Here is an 18,024-nt window from a genome sequence, read left to right as displayed (position 1 = left end):
GGGGGGGGGGGAGTTAGCCCTCATAGCCTCCCCTGAATACGCCTCTGGCTGGTATTTGTGTTTGTTTGTGTCCAATATCCGTCAAAACGGCCGGGTACACATTTGTTTGTGGCAACGTACATGACCTCAGGGCTGGTTGAAGTTGAACAATTTCTTAGTAATTGCGACCACAAGACATACACATAAAATTCAATCAAATGTACAGATGAAATTAGGAAAATAAAGCTATGTGATAATGTGAATTCAGTTTCAGCATGTTTACTTTCCATTACATGCGGTAAATATTGGATTCTGGTAGTTTTGGATGGAAACTTTTGATTGCGTGAAACAATTTTAAAGCAGTTGAAACTAGTTGGTACATAATTTCTTATATCTAATTGGTGAAATCCCCATTACTCTTGACCAATGAGAGGGAAGATAATTGTTTTCCCGATCTAAATTCGTTAGTTCCAAAGTCGTCAGCTCTGTTTCCTCCGGTTTTAATCTTTGTAGTCTCAAAACTTTGCAGTTTGAGAAAATAAATAAACAATATAATTGTTTTCATGATTGGAGATCTGAAAGTCAATTGTTTCAGATCAAAAATTTCAACATGATTCTCATTTTTCTGTTAAAAAATCTAAAATTGAACGTGTACATCGAATCTTGACCAATTTTTTTACATTCTCCAAGTTGAAATGTAGTTCCTATATTCCTATTAGAAAATATATATGCTGTGTACTGCAATATCTTCTGTACTGGTACAATTCTGTTATGTTACTGCAATATCTTCTGTACAGGTACAATCCTGTGGTGTACTGCAGTATCTGCCGTACTGGTACAACCCAATAGTGTACTGCTGTATCTTCTGTACTGGTACAATTCTGTTATGTTACTGCAATATCTTCTGTACAGGTACAATCCTGTAGTGTACTGCAGTATCTCCCGTACTGTTACAACTCAATAGTGTACTGCTGTATCTTTTGTACTGGTAGAGCCCTGTAGTGTACTGCATTATCTCCCGCACTAGTACAACCCTTTAGTGTACTACAGTATCTTCTGTTGGTACTGGTACTGAAATATCTTCTGTTCTAGTAAAACCCTGTAGTGTACTGCAGTATCTTCTGTACTAGTACAACCCTGAAGTGTACTGCAGTATCTTCTGTACTAGTACAACCCTGTAGTGTACTGCAGTATCTTCTGTACTAGTACAATCCTGTAGTGTACTGCAGTATCTTCTGTACTAGTACAACCCCGTAGTGTACTGCAGTATCTTCTGTACTAGTACAACCCCGTAGTGTACTGCAGTATCTGCTGTATATTGTACTTTGTATCACCTGTACATTTAAAACCCTGTAGTGTACTAAAATATCTCCTACACTGGTACAACCTAATATTGTACTGCAATGTTTATGTATAGGTACAACCCTCCTGCAATCCAGTGGAAAGCTGATGTTGTGATCAGATATCTTGTTCTCGTCAACTCATCAATTAACTTTATCATCTACTGTATGATCGGATCCAGGTTATTTCCTTTTCAAGGGATTGTTCACTTGGAAACAAGTAAACTAGGAAACTAGGAAACTTGGAAACTAGTAAACTAGGAAACTAGGAAACTTGGAAACTAGGTAACTAGTAAACTTGGAAACTATTAAACTATTAAACTAGGAAACTTGGATACTAGGTAACTAGTAACCTTGGAAACTAGTAAACTTGGAAACTAGTAAACTTGGAAACTAGGAAACTAGTAAACTAGGAAACTTGGAAACTTGGAAATTAGTAAACTAGGAAACTAGGAAACTTGGAAACTAGGTAACTAGTAAACTTGGAAACTGTGATTCAATTTTAATAAAATTATAGATTTAGAGAGAAATAATAAGAATGCACATTTTTGCTTTTATGAACTTTTGATTTTGAGAGAAAAAAAGATTCGCAGATTTTCTTTTGGGCCATTGGAGTACCAAAATAAATTACAAATTTTCAAATAATATTGAAAAAACACCATACAGGAGAGTTGCACAAAAAAGGTACAATTTTGCACCAGGCGCCACAAATCACACTTTTTTTTACTCACCCTGTAGGTAACTAGTAAACTTGGAAACTAGGAAACTAGGAAACTAGTAAACTTGGAAACTAGTAAACTAGGAAACTAGGAAACTAGTAAACTTGGAAACTAGTAAACTAGGAAACTAGGTAACTAGTAAACTTGGAAAGTAGTAAACTAGGAAACTAGGAAACTAGGAAACTAGGTAACTAGTGAACTTGGAAACTAGTAAACTAGGAAACTAGGAAACTAGTAAACTTGGAAACTAGTAAACTAGGAAACTAGGAAACTTGGAAACTAGGTAACTAGTAAACTTGGAAACTAGTAAACTAAGAAACTAGGAAACTTGGTCTAGGAAACTAGGAAACTAGGAAACTAGGAAGCTAGGAAACTAGGAAACTAGGAAACTAGGAAACTAGAAAACTACTTTTCCGGGAAATTTGAAATTTTATTTTACCACGGGTTCCTTCGCTCTGGATGTTTTGTAGACAAAAATTGGTCTCTGGAAACTTTGGTAAAGTAAAATTTCCTTGATTCTGGACGATTTTTAATTAAAAAACATTTTGGTAAAACTTATGTTGCTCTTAGAAACTTATAATTCATAGTTTGCAATGATTAAACTCATTCTTGTAGAAGAAAAGAGTTTTCTTTAGTTTTTCTTCTCTAAATAATTTTAATAAGGATGAATGAGACAAGTAGATGAAAGTAGATTGAAAAGCCCGGCTTTTTGTAGCTCCGAGCCTCTGCGACGGAAAGAGTGTTAGAAATATTTCTCTTTGGCATTAAAGAGAATCGAACCCGAATTTTTTAAGATAGCCATCTTATGAACCGAATAAAAACATCTCTGCACACGTTGTTATAAAGATAAAAAAGATTGCATTACAAAGTTTGGTTGTTAAGAAACTCTTTATTATTATTACAAATTAAACAAGAGGGCGTTTAGGTTTTAAATTCCAATATTGTGAATCAATATGTCATCTTCATTCGTATAGCCAGATTTTAACGGTATCGCAGATATTTTAAAGACAGGCAATATGTTTTTCTCTATACCCCCTTACTACTTTATGTTTATTAATTTTAAAAAATCCTCCGATAAATCGAAAAAGACGCTATCTGTGTCAATTGCAAGTAATTGTTCTGTAAATCCTTCGGACCTATAGGAAAATGTTAGTTAAGAAACAAATGAAATATTTTGATGTCCCATTGGACCATGCATGGAAAGTTCCGGTTTTACAAGAATTTTTAAATACAAGAATGAATAATTTATATGTTGAAGGATTCGATGATTACGTAATAACTGAAATGATAAATATGTTATACAATGAGTATTTTGCGCATAATTTTGCAAATTTTTCTCTTTTCTTTTTGGAAACCTGTATTTTGAAAAATTTATTTAAACAAATGTGTGAATACATCTGTATAATTATATAATAGTATGGATAATCCTATGAACCCCATCGTTGCAACTGAAACGAGAAAACTATGGAATAGAAGACTACGCTATAGCATGCAATCCTCAAGTATATTCAATGTTGCAAATAGTTTTACTATTATTAAATCACTTGTTATAAAAGCTAAATAAGTCTGTTTACACAGGACAATTGCTGTGTCTCGAGTTATTTGGACTATTTCTTAGTCAAGTTCACGATTCGGCCGGCTGTTGGTACCTCACACTAGGGTTTACATTCCAACGAAAATGGCGTTGAACTGTATTCGCAAATTCGATGTATTTTCGACGACTTGGCCAAAATATTTAGTAAATTGTCTGCAAATATACGATTTTGAACAAAGAATCCAAACCTCTCTAAATATTTTATCAAAAATTAGACCCAAATTTCGCGAAAATGGTTTTTCGAGAAAAAAAAAATAAAATTTCGTTTCGTTTTTTACTGGCTGAGCGAATTTTTGTCAACCCTATACCTCATTAATTATTCATATTTGACCGAGTGTATAAAGGTCTACTATAAAGAATGCAGATAATGGCAGAACAAGAGGAATTCTACGAAACTGTGAATAGTTCCTGGAACTATAGGATTATATTATCAGAGAAATAAACATTAAAAAACAAAAATTCAAAACAAATTACAACCAGAAAAAAACGAGAAAAATTTAGATCGATTTTTAACTATTTTATGAACAAACATTATAGTAAAACTGTTGCGCAAATAAACATATTTTCTGAAAGATGAAATTTTTGTTTACATCTTATAAGATATATTTATATATATACATATATATATTTAGGGTTAAGTAAGATAAAATGTATGAGTTAATTTGAAAAAAACGCGCGGATAAGAACTGATTTGATGAGCAAGCACGATCTGCCATGAATTTTTCAAATATTTAAGAGTCAGGTTTCAATCAAGTTTTATTTCTGAGATCTTTCACACTTCGATTTAGAATACCGTATATATATGCTTTCTATCTATTAAATCACAATTTTATACATGCGAATTTAAGCAAAAAGTAATTTTTTCATCTGCTTTTGGTTAGTTTGTTTGTTAAAGATTATCAATGGTTTAGAAAATATATATTTATCTAATATTGTATTCGACTTTTAGTAGATCTAAGTAAACATGAATTAAGAACTGTGTTATGTAAAAATCATGAATCTATTGTACATGATTGTAATGTACAATCTAGAAATCTAAACAAATTTTGTGTGAAAAAAATATGTTATATGTATTATGTACACCCTGATTCCTTAAGGCCAAGAATGAAAATTACCCATTCTTTCTGAATTACTCAAAGTTAAAGATGATAATTTTGTTCTAAATAATATTGTTGAAAATGAGAAAGCAACCATGATTAACTTCTTATATCTTAGACTAGAAACTATATTATATCTTATTTTTTTTTTATAATAATATTGTACCATTATACCTTTGTGTACGAAATAAATCTTTAATAATAATAATAATATAGCAATAGTTTGTGAGATAAATGTCAAATAGGTCAATAGTTTGTTAGATAAATGCAAAACTTTTTTTTCTTTTTAGCTGATACGAAAAGTAAGACAACATTATTGATTTTTTAAAATCATTTAAAAAAAATAGATTAAAAATATTTTGACTAGTTTTTATTATGACATTAATTTGTTTAAGATTTATTGCATGGTATAGGTTTTCTAAAGAATTATTGACGTAAGCCAATATTACAGTTAATTTACAAACAAATAGATCAGAAAACTTGAATAAAATATTTAAAATTTCCAGAAAAAAATCCAAAAATTAAGTATTTAAAAAATTTAATTGAAGATTTCTTGAATAAAAGAAAAAATTCTTTTTTTTCATTTCAATTGCAAGACTGGAATAGTTGACATTTTCTATTTAATATATTTGATATCAAGTGGAAACAAAATCCCCCCCACCATCTTAAAAAAATAACAGAATATTTTTTTGTAGCATGAAACAAAATAAAATTAGCATCTTTTCTACAAATAATTTTGATTTACCCTTTAATACAAGAACTTAATTCATTATTCACAAGAGTTTGGACCGTAATTCCTTTAAAAAACTGCAACAATTTTCATTTCATCCCGCCCCTTTTAAAAATAATAATAAACGATAAAATAATATGTTATTTTTTACAAAGGAGTGTCATTTACTCTCAGAGAAATTAGAATCAATGGAAATTTAAACCCCCTCGGGATTCAATGATAAACCCGAGGGCGCCTGTCTGAGAGTAGATGATACATTCATGAAAATATTGTGGAAGACGACTCCTGTCCGCGTTAAACAAGTTCCACAAGATTCAACAGAATGAGAGAGAACGGATACGGGGCATTAGTACTGAATCATCTACACGTGTGATTTCGACAATAACGATTATTCTGAACCCTCTAGTAATTAGTTATAAGAAATATATATATATACTGGAAGTTATCTATGCGTTTTTATTAGAGTCCGACTTACGTCCTCTATAATATCATATATCCATGGACATGTTAATTATTAAACCACATCCCCCTACACACTTTAAACGTTGAAAATAATATTTTTAGATTTCGAGAGACTCTGTTCAAGCTGATCAAGTTTCGAAAAGATATGGAATCGCCAAGGAAATTTATTTCGTAACATAAATAAAATTTTAGGAGATTTATTTGACAAAAATGTAGATTTTTAGGAAAATATAGAAACATTTAAAACAGTTTTTAAACACAAATGGTTGGGCTTATGATAGTTCAGATTTTAAAACATTCTAAAAGCAATGATTTTAGACTTTAGTACGGCATTATTTTAGATCAACGAGTTTATTATAATTGGTCTGATACTTGTATTGAACAAATTCTCGAAAAAAATACAATCAAAAAAAGTTTGTCGTCATTCAAAATCCAAATTTATTTTTATTTCTATAATTAGCCAAAGTACCAAAAAAATATAAAACAAAAAAATAAGATTTTACGTAAAAAATAAAATATTTGTTAACAGAACCCACTACACAGTGACTCCGCCCTCGGACAACGGATTTGATCTGCAACCTGTTCCTAAGAGCAGACGACAAGCTTCAAGGAAAGACGAAACTACTTTATCTTCAGCAGGACCTCACACTGAAAACCCCAAAATTTTGGTAAGTACTGTTTGAGCTGGGAACTCTTGTGGTGGGGATTTTGAGATCAATGCTTGATCTCAATATTTTTAATCTGCAGATTAATTAGATATCTTTGTTCGATATCCTATAGGGGTAACTGAAATTAAGATATTGAGCGTCAATCCTCAAATAAAAGTGTCCACAATGCTACAGTGGATATCAAGATTAGGTGACCTGAGCTGGGAACTTTAGAATTGGAAACCCGAAATCCCGATGGGTTGATCTGAATATCCAAATTTCCTGTATATAATGAGCATTTTTGCTTGGATATCAATACCAGATTACGACTATGACAGTTCTCTTATTCAATGGCGCGAAAAATTTCAAATTTGACGGCTTCTAATTGGCTGTTTGGGATTCTGCAGACGCCACTCCATTTGTCTATTGTTTCACTTTTTAGGATACAATTATTGAAGATTAAATTTATCTTGAAATTAATAAAAAGAGGAGATCAAGCATTGATCTCAATATCCACAGTTCTAAACTTCCCAGCGCCTCTGTATTATGAACATCCAACACAATGCTAGGTTCGTTCTGAATATTTGCATTGCACACTCAGCTTAGTTTAAATATATATTAAGTTGAACAAGGTTAAATTCTTGATTTGATTTAAAAACATAATTTGATAGGAAACCGGAAACTCCCTGGAGCTGGGACCGACAGAAAAACATCCTTGTGTTGCTATCCGAACTGAAACTGTACAAATAGAGAGATATAGGGAGGCTCCCAAAATAACTCAGGATGCCGAAAATGAAAACGAGCCAAAACAACAAAATAACATCGGAAAACAAAATGGCGAAGAAAAACAAAATGGCGTCGAAATACAGAAGAGCCAAGAAAATCAAAATGGCGTAGAAGAAGAACAAGTCCTACAGAGCAGGGATCTTGTTCTACGAGATATCCAAGTTGTACTGCTCGGCGGAAGAGCAGAATATGTTTAAATGGTCTCAAAACAAAAACAGTAATCCATCCGAAACAGGTGGGCTCAATAGAAAGATTATAGTTCTTCTCCATGTCCGACAGAAAAAACAGAAGCTGTACAACATTATTTATTTGGCGAAATGCTGATGTTTAGAATCGTAGTTATGGAACTTCCCTTACTTAAAGAGTTACGAACAACATTGTTGAAAATGCATCTCAAAAGTTTTATCTTTTTTTAAGAAATGCTGAATGGTTTTCTAGTAAAATAGTTACTACTTACTTGTCTGTCTAGATAGATCTATCTATATATATTCCCGAAAAGCTTTCCAACCCATCCATCCTCAATCAGTGACTCTGTTCTTTACAAAGGTAAAACCTTTAGACTCGGAGAGGAAAGAATATGTTTCACCACTCAGATGTGAATTCACATAAACCTAAAATGTTCTAAAACCATCAAACAATGAAATTCACTTTTGGCTTAAACTAAGAAGAATCTTATTAACAATTCTAAAAGAAATTTGGAGCGGAAATTCAAAATATATTGGTTTCTTTTATTCAAATTTTAAAAAAGAAAGTAATTCTATTTTAGAATATTGTAAAGGCATGTCAGACGGAAAAAAATTCCTTCTTTTTTCTTAAAAAGATCTTGTGAGCACATTCAAGAATAACTCGATTTTATCATTCTTTAGATATTCTTCGTTTAAAGGGTTTCATAATTTTCTTCAAAAAATTTCGCGTTTGAATAAAATATTTTATCTTTCCCTTTTCATAGCTTTTCAAAAAGTTCTTTTGTTATTGATAAAATAATTCAAAACAATAATAAATTTACGGAATAAATCGGTAACTATAAAATAAGCAAACAATTTATGGAACAAAATTCAAAAACATTTAAATAGAATAAATCCTCTATCCTATTCTTTTTATTTCTTAATAGTTGGACAAATTTTCTAACATTTTCATTTAATGTTTATTTACTTTTGATCCCTATTATGTTGTATCATTTATTTGGCTTTTATGTATAGCATAAAAATATACGAGTGAAGTACACCAAAGTATTTAAACTGAGTTTAAAATCAATTTAGAAACCTCTTCCTATTTGCCAATATCCTCCACAGAACTCTAAAGAAATTAAGTTTTTACCACAAACTCAAATTTTCTAATCCCCTATATCTTTACAACCTGATGGCGTAAACGTTTGATATTTCAAATTTGAACTATAGAATCTAAGAAAATTCATTCGGCTGTAAGGCTGCAAAGATATAGGGAGTAGAAATTTAGAGTTTGTGGCAGAAACTCAATTCTTTTGTCATATGTTCTGATTTTAAATGACTTTGGTTGGAGTTTGAAAAAATGTAGATTATATGCTCAATGTTAAATGTTGAAAACTCTTAATCTGGTAGCTATGTAATTGTCTATCTATGTATTGTTTATAGAACTGGTAACTATGTAATTGTCTATTTATGTATTGTTTATAGAACTGGTAACTATGTAATTGTCTATCTATGTATTGTTTATGGAACTGGGAACTATGTAATTGTCTATCTATGTATTGTTTATAGAACTGGGAACTATGTAATTGTCTATCTATGTATCGTTTATAGAACTGGTAACTATTTAATTGTCTATCTATGTATCGTTTATAGAACTGGGAACTATGTAATTGTCTATCTATTTATCGTTTATAGAACTGGGAACTACGTAATTGTCTATCTATGTATTGTTTATAGAACTGGGAACTATGTAATTGTCTATCTATGTATTGTTTATAGAACTGGGAACTTTTAAATGAACAGTCAAAAGTTCTTCAAAAGTTCTTCAAATTCGACTAAATTTTAAGTTAAATTATTTAAATTTTTAATTTCAAAGTTTAAAAGCTAAACTTAATATCTTTTAAATGTTCCAAGATCAATTCACTTGTACAGTACGTAGAGATGTACAGTACGTAGAGATGTACAGTACGTAGAGATGTACAGAGCGTCCCATATCATATTAGATTATCTCCAAATTTTAACGCCAAAATATAACCATAATACTCGAAAAAAATTGTAATTTCCACAAGAAAATTCTTATATTAGCCTTATTCAATTTTTCAAAAGGATCCATTCTTCTTAAATTTTCTGATTAGTCCCGAAAATCGTAATTTAGACCGATGAACGACTAATATGATGTGGGACACCCTGTAGTTGATCACTTGTACAGTACGTAGAGATGTAGTTAACAGCTGATTGTTACATATGAATATGTATATTGTATACCTACACTGTACTGTGTCCATTTGAATTTACCGAAGTCCTGATATCTTAATTAATATATTTTAAATGCAAATGAAATTATATTTTTTTTTATTAGAACCCAAAAACATTAATATTTGTTGTTAATACATAAAAATGATCTCAATTCTTTAAACTTAAAAAAAATATGTATTTAAAAAAGAGGATTAAAGGCAACCCACTCTCCTTCCGGCTCATGTATGTTGTCATCATTATTTTAGATAAGATCAATTTAAAGAAATTGTAACCGTAGTAAAAATGAAATATTATTATTTCTATCTTTTTCATTACGAAAAAATGTATGAAGTGAATTTAGAATAAAGAGAAGATGTTAAAATATATATTTATGTTTGTAAAACCACTAAACAACCCCTGTGTATATAAATGTTTAATATTTATCAACAACAAGAATCAAAATTGTAAAAACATATTATATATATATATATATATATATCTATATTTGTGAAATGTTTTTATGCGATAATAAATGTAAAATGTTGTTAAAGTTTCGATTTGAAATTAAGGTTTTTGTTCACATTCTTAAGAACTTAATTAGTTATTAATAATAAAAGAGCTTGCATACTTCATAGAAGGAGAAATTCAAAGGAATTCAGTCTTTGTCACAAAGTCTGATTTTCCAGAATTCAGTCTTTGCCACAAAGTCTGATTTTCCAGAATTCAGTCTTTGCCACAAAGTTTTATTTTCCAGAATTCAGTCTTTGTCACAAAGTCTGATGTTTCAATACCTTTATCTTTACATCCAAATGTAATTGACCTTAGATATTTTAAACTGTAAATTTTGTAATATCAAATAATTTAAGTTTGAAATAGCAAAGGTTACAAAGATATAGTGATTCAAAAATTTTATATTGTGGCAAAGACTCAATTCCTTTATTATAAATTTATTATTACTAGTACGACTTATAACCTCTCCAGTCTCCACTCTTCAAGTTTTAATTTTACGCAAGTATGAGAGTGAGACACGCAAATTTATTCGATTACATTTTCTAAATTAAAATATTTTTATTCTTCTCAATATCTCTCTCCAATTCATGATGGAAAATTAAATTAACTTTACTTTGACGTGAATTCTGTTTTGTAAGCGCGTGTAGTCTATAGTTTTGGTTTAACATTGATTTTATTTTCCAATTATTTTTATTTAAAGTTCGATTTTCTTTATAGAAAATTTACTTTACGGTTTAACAATTCCCTGAATTCATTGTTATTCAAGCTTAAACCATTTTTATTTGAGAAAATTTAGACTAATGGATTAGAGAAATTTTAAAACTTCAAACTTCAAGCAAACCCTATGCAGACCTAGATTAGAAACCTAGATTAGAACCATGGGGTTCAGAAAAACCTAGATTAGGACCAAGGGTTTCAGAGAAATCTAATTTGGACCAGGGGGTTCCGAAAGACCTAAATTAGAACCAAGGGGCTCAGAGAAACCTAGATTAGGGCTTGGGGGCTCAGAGAAACCGGTATTAGGGCCAGGGGGTTCATAGAAACCTAGATTAGGACCGAGGGATCAAAGAAACCTAGATTAGGACCAGGGGGTTCATAGAAACCTAGATTAGGACCGAGGGATCAGAGAAACCTAGATTTGGACCAGAGGGTTCTGAGAAACCTAGATTAGGACTAGAGGGTTCAGATCTCCTAAATTAGGACCAGAAGGTTCATACAAACCTAGATTAGGCGCAGAGGGTTCAGCAAAACATTGATTAGGACCAGGGGGTCCAAAGAACCCCAAATTAGGACCAGGGGGTTCAGAGAAACCTGGATTTGGACCAGTGGGTGGTTGGTTTCTTCTTTTTTTTGTATTGGTGATTTTTACTTGATAAATCAAGTGCTTTTAGATTAAGTTTTTAAAGTAATTATTGGCAAAATTCTTATCGAGTTTTGCTTAAGTGCTTGCAACCTTTGGATCACATGTGCCCACATGTATTTTTTATTCATTATACTAATTTGGTTTTTTAGATGTATTTGGCAAATTTACCAATAAACCCATAATGGAGATCATATAATTTTTCATAAAAAAGTTCAAAATCTTGATAAAACAAAATCAGGTTATATTTTGACAATGTAAATTGTGTGTTAAATCTTAAATCTTTCAAACTGTTTAAGGGAATTTTATGTGTTACAGAAAACTTTAAGAATTCTAGACTTTTTCCATTAATAAGTTTAAATTTCTGTCCATTGAATGGATTACAATGAAACCCATTAAAATCAATGCACTTTAAACTCACCGTCATACAATCTAATTAGGAAAATGTTTTTTATCCATTGTACCGTCTGGTTCTGCCTTAAACCTAATCCATTGTACCGTCTGGTTCTACCTTAAACCTAATATGTTGTTTATCCATTGTACCGTCTGGTTCTACCTTCAACCTAATCCATTGTACCGTCTGGTTCTACCTTAAACCTAATCCATTGTACCGTCTGGTTCTACCTTCAACCTAATCCATTGTACCGGCTGGTTCTACCTTAAACTTAATCCATTGTACCGTCTGGTTCTACCTTAAACCTGATGTATTGGTACAAACTGATGTATAGTTACCAGTGCAAAGTTGCTAGTGTATTAAATCTCTTTATAATTACCTTACCGTCAAATGAGTTGCCACATGAAGGGCTCGGCGTTGCCCGTGGAAATAAAAAATGAAATAGAAAACAATAAAAATATGTTTAAAATTAAAAATAAAAAAATGTTGAAAAAAACAAATTTCGAATTTTTTTAGACTACGACACCCCCCGGCCACCCCTGAGTGTCCACAGAAAATTTCAAGCCAATCGGTCCAGCCGTTTGGCCGGCTATAGGCAACATATATTTATACGAATGTCTTGTTTTATTATATAGATTATATTACATAGATACCATTGTATATTTATAAAGTTAATATAAAAAGTTAATCTATTTGTTCATCTAATTGTTTATCTATTTAAAATGCACAAAAAAAGCATAATCCTCCTAATTATTTCAATCATTTTTTAAAAGTGTATGACGGATTGATTTTTCTGTCTCTAATCGATCTGTTGAAAGTGATAAGATTTGTTTAGTTTGTATCTTAATCCCTGAAAATTTGATACTTTAATTGGTAACCATCCTTATTAAAATTTGATATCTTTTCCATTTTTATTAAAAACTATCAAGGGAACCCAGCGTTGCCCAGGGTACTCATAGTTACTCCAGGCAGTTTACCCGCACTTGGCCGATTTTTACCGTTTTTGTTATTAAATTAAGAAGCTCAAAACAAAGATAAGAACATTCCCATGGCTTTTCCAGATCCCATAAAAAAAATTGAGGCAAATCGGTTCAGTGGTTCCTGAGTTATAAACAGACAAACAAACACCAAAACAGATTACAACTTTACATTTAATGCCTTACCCCAATAAATAGTTTTAGATCCGTGCCAATCCAGGTACAACCTTCAGTATGCTCAGGTGCAAAAATATCTAAATATCAAATGCCAAATGATCAAATGGCGAATTATACAGTCCAAACGCAGTACATTTCAATTAGGTCTACAAGCTAGAAATGTAAACAAATCAGAGAAAAATCATAACAACGGATTGTACTGCGTTGTTCATCTCAAAACCGCTTAAATGTCAACAACAAATTTTTTGCAGAAAATGCTAGATTTTTTGAGTATTATGTGCGTATTTTGGCGTTAAAGATTGGAGATAATCTAATATGATATGGGACGCTCTGTATAATCATATGGTAGGGCGAACCGCGTCAGTTGTCTCTCCCTTCTATTCCTTGCTCCCTGGTCAAGACTCAAGTGTACGAAGAAATTATCTATCTATCAGATAAGAAATTAGCATGAGACATCTAGCGGCCAACATATCGTCCCCCACAGTACGTAAACTACACGACCACTATCTATAGATATTTTGCTCTCTGTATCTAAATATAAATTTGGCTTGTCTGTCTGTTTGTCTGTTTGTTTGTTTGTGTCCAATAAACGTCAAAACGGCTGAACCGATCGGGCCCAAATTTTGTGTGGGACATCTAGGGACCCCAGGGAAGGTTTATGAATGATCAAAATTTCAAATATTTGTCTCCATCAAAATTCGATCTTCATTAAATTTTTGAACATTTTGGAAATCCACGAATTTTTTTGTGAAAATCCGCGAATTATTTTTTTTTTTTTACGATGTACACAAAGAGAACATGTTCACAATTAATTAAGAAGATGGGCGCGAAGCGCCCTCTAAGGCTAGTATGCCTACATTTCCTCAACATTATCCTTCTCTTAAATTTATAAATAAGAGCTGTATTATATAGATAAACAATTTATCAGCATATCTCTGAAAAACTTGATCTGATTCCAAGAAAAAGAATATATATTAGCATATATAGTGTTTTTGTTTATGTGCTCAATCTGGTTGGAAATGGCACCTTGCCATTTCCTAACTTATCCTACGATATGGAATAAACTAACATTTAATATTTAGAAAAACTCGAAGATTTTTTTAACAGATTTACAAAGAAATTCAGTTTTGGCATGATTTTTAAATCCCCATATCTTTGCAACCTAATGATGTAGATCTTAGCTATTTCAAAATATAAATATGATTAGTAATTATTGACAATAGATTAACACGCGCGGATAAAAATGTATACTTTTTAAATATTTGCGTAATTTGTAACTTAAAAAGTATGTTAAATCTACACTCTTTACATGTATCTATAAGTAGTTCGAACCAAGTCGATAAAAAGTTTTTCCCCTGAAAATACGCCAAGATGGCTATATTATCACTTCAAACTAAAGTAAATTGTACTCGAAATATTCTAGTTCTCAATAAAAACTCCTATAGCTATTGAGAAGAACAATTATGTTTTTTTCTAATAGGCTGTTCTCATACTTTTACTTAAAATCAAAACCATAGGTGCTCCGAAGTCAAATAGTAAATTCTATAATGTCCCATAGTTTGATCAGAGGCGTACTCAGGGAGGGAGAAGTTATGAGGGCTGGACCAGTGAAATCTATTGATTTTAATGGGTTTTCGGGCCAGATACACTATAATCTTGAGCTGGAGATTCCTCAATACTGTATTGTCCAGATACACTATAATCTTGAGCTGGAGATTCCTCAATACTGTATTGTCCAGATACACTATAATCTTGAGCTGGAGATTCCTCAATACTGTATTGTCCAGATACGCTATAATCTTGAGCTGGAGATTCCTCAATAATACCTTAGTCAATATCAATCCGGATACGACTCTATCTGTATTCTCAGGTATCTGTCTAAAGATACAATTCCTATCCTATCTCTCAAGATGTGACTCAGGTCCCCTCTTGGTCGTAGTTATTTAAAAACGTAGTTAAGTCACAATGTACAACATGTGTGTTCAGGTTTATGAATATGGGGATTGCTACGATATGTATTACATTATATATTTGAATAAAGTTAAATGTCTCAAGTTGATTCATCATAGGACATTCATGTTTTTCTTTGGATATTTTCTTGAATAAAAAAGTCAAAGAAGTTGCTTATGTGATCGTTGAAAAATGCCCGTTCAACTACGGACATATCTTGGTCTGTCAAGTTTAGCGTAGGGTTTACAGTAGTCGTCGCATATATCAGTACAATGAAGACGACTTTCGATTTCAAATTTGATTTCTACCAAGCTTTCAAACAGCGTAGATACACATAAACATTGAAACAAAGGAAAGCTTTTCTTTGATTACTTGTAAACTTGTATTTCAAAAATATCACAACCAAAACTTGAAATCGGAAAGGGAAAAATCACATTGAGCAGCTGTAAACTAATCTGCAAAGTTTACTGAGTGCAGACTGCACAAGACTAGTATTTTGCTTTACAAAAAATAAAACTTTATAACATTCATAATAGTAGGATTAAATTGGAAGATTACAAGATGTCAAGTTCAGAAATTAGATATCAAAAAAGTTCTCAGCAAATATTTTTTAAGTGACGGAGAAAATGTTTTTCTTGAAAGGATTTGAGTTTTTGTCACAAATTTAGATTTTCTAATCCCTATATCTTTGCAACCCAATGCCGTAGATCTTAGATATAAGTTTGAAATATCAAAGGTTTGCACCATCAAGTTGCTAAGATATAAGGGTTAACAAATTTGAGTTTGTGACAAAGACTCAATTCCTTTCTATTAAAACGATCATTTCTTCTATCAACTTTTTTTACTTGTGAAAGGGTCAGGAAATCCGACGAATAAGTTTCTGTTGTATGCATGATGCATGCTGTTCGTGATGTAAGGAACAACATTATGGATAATTAAATGCTGCTGTTAGAATATGAAAACATTATTTACCCTGACTCTATTTCATTTGTCATAAATACGTTTGCCAGAAGTTAAACTTGCCGTAATTATTATTAATTACAATTACAATTAACGTATAATATTTCCAATTCTTTACTTCCATGCAGATGAAGGAAATAGGTATATACGTACGTAGGTGTATACTTGTTGCTAAGAATATGAAAAATATGGAAATCAACTTGTTTGATCTTCCTAAAGTTTGTAAGCTAAAGTTGGGAATAAAATTTGGCGCATTTATAAAAATGAAATAAGAAAAAAGACAAACAAAATCGAAAATATTTTTATATGAAAGATAGACAATAGTACAGCCTGCAGTATTAAAATAGTACAGCCTACAGTATTAAAATAGTACAGCCTACAGTATTAAAATAGTACAGCCTACAGTATCAAAATAGGACAACCTACAGTATTAAAATAGTACAGCCTACAGTGTTAAATAGTACAGCCAACAGTATTAAAATAGTACGGCCTACAGTATTAAATAGTACAGCCAACAGTATTAAAATAGTACATGCGAAAGGATAAAAAAAATACAGTAGTACAATTGTTAAACTTTAATTCTTGTACCATGATAATGATGAAATACATGCTTTTAATTAAACTTTAATTGTCTTTAAATTTTTAAACAAATTTATTCTTTTTGAAAAATTACAAAATTCTATATAGTCGCAATAAAAAGAAATCCCGAACGTTTTAATTTAAACTTTATTCTATTTTTGTCGTGCAAACCAGGTTCAATCATAGAGAATAGAATATACATATAGAGAGGAATTTACTAGAAAAAAGTGTAAAACGGCCATTTTGTTGTACTGTTTCCATACTGCAGGTGTACTTTAACATTTACATGATTTGTACACTTTGAACTCCCTTTCAGGCTGAAAGGGACTGAAAAAATTCATAACGAGAGATTCTTTTAATTCTTCTCTATATATTCTATTCTCTATGGGTTCAATTCATAAGAGGAGAATTTTTAATGCACTGACGCTCATAATCCCGATCATTTGATCTTGATATCTACAAGGGGCACTTATGATTTGAGCATCAAAGCTTAATCTCTTCATTTTTATTATTATTTCAGGTACGATTACACTGCAGGATATCGAAAAAAGACTAAATTAGTCTAAAGATTAACAAAAAGTCGAGAACAGGCATTGATCTCGATATCCCATACAAAAGTTTGGTCCTACCCGGGAATGTAAATGATAAGAATTGCTCAATTTCTTTCGGCAACAGAATTTTTGAATAAACCTGAATTATATATATATATATATTAAACATTATTGAACATATACTTAGTTTTTCATATTTATTAATACAAAATGTTTCGGATTCTTCAATTAACAAACATAGTGAAACTGGTTTTGTTACAACAAAAGTATGGTTTTCTAAACATTTTTAACGAATCTTCAAGAATTTGAACAATTTTCAACTTTTTAAAAAAATTAACTAAGAAAAACTGCAGTTTATCATTTCAGAGTCTTCCCATTACCCTTGAGACCGTTCCTTCCATAAACTACATTGGTCGACAACTTGACGTCCCCTTAATTCACTCTGGGCCGTAGTAAATTTGAATTCGAACAGGACCTGCCCTGTAAGTACCGGCCTGCCAGATAACACCGTGTACTGACCCGATCCTATGGTACAGTATGTCGCCCTAGGCCTAACCAGACTAACATGCGACAGGGGTCAATTTTCTTGGCATAGTTCCGTCGCAGGGCTAACTATGACACCTCCAATGGCGCGTTCAGACTTTTTACAGTTCCCGGCCTAATCCTAGGCCTATTTGACCGACCTCAATGGCTTAGTCCACCGTGAATTGGTCGTCAAGACCAGGGAGCAAGGAATAGAAGGGAGAGACAACTGACGCGGTTCGCCCTACCATATGATTATACATGCTTTGTCTATCTATCTATTTATCT

The 18,024-nt window shown here is 31.7% G+C and overlaps 1 protein-coding gene across 2 annotated transcripts in view; it reads left to right on the top strand.

Annotated features, from left to right (window-relative positions):
• LOC111706906 (FMRFamide receptor) overlaps positions 1 to 9,581 on the top strand; it is a 41,748-nt gene extending 32,167 nt beyond the window's left edge. For both annotated transcript variants that reach the window (XM_023479851.1, XM_023479850.1), the window contains 4 exons: positions 1,397 to 1,501; positions 6,024 to 6,080; positions 6,451 to 6,589; positions 7,240 to 9,581. In XM_023479851.1, the coding sequence (XP_023335619.1) occupies positions 1,397 to 1,501; positions 6,024 to 6,080; positions 6,451 to 6,589; positions 7,240 to 7,551 (613 nt within the window). In that variant the 3' untranslated portion in view covers positions 7,552 to 9,581. The remainder of the gene's footprint in view (positions 1 to 1,396; positions 1,502 to 6,023; positions 6,081 to 6,450; positions 6,590 to 7,239) is intronic.
• The last annotated feature ends 8,443 nt before the right edge of the window (positions 9,582 to 18,024 follow it).

This window comes from Eurytemora carolleeae, unplaced genomic scaffold (assembly GCF_000591075.1).
Source record: "Eurytemora carolleeae unplaced genomic scaffold, Eaff_2.0 scaffold758, whole genome shotgun sequence".
Taxonomy (NCBI): domain Eukaryota; kingdom Metazoa; phylum Arthropoda; class Copepoda; order Calanoida; family Temoridae; genus Eurytemora; species Eurytemora carolleeae.
The sequence above is the reverse complement of the archived record's forward strand: the minus strand, read 5'-3'. Positions and strand labels throughout refer to the sequence as shown.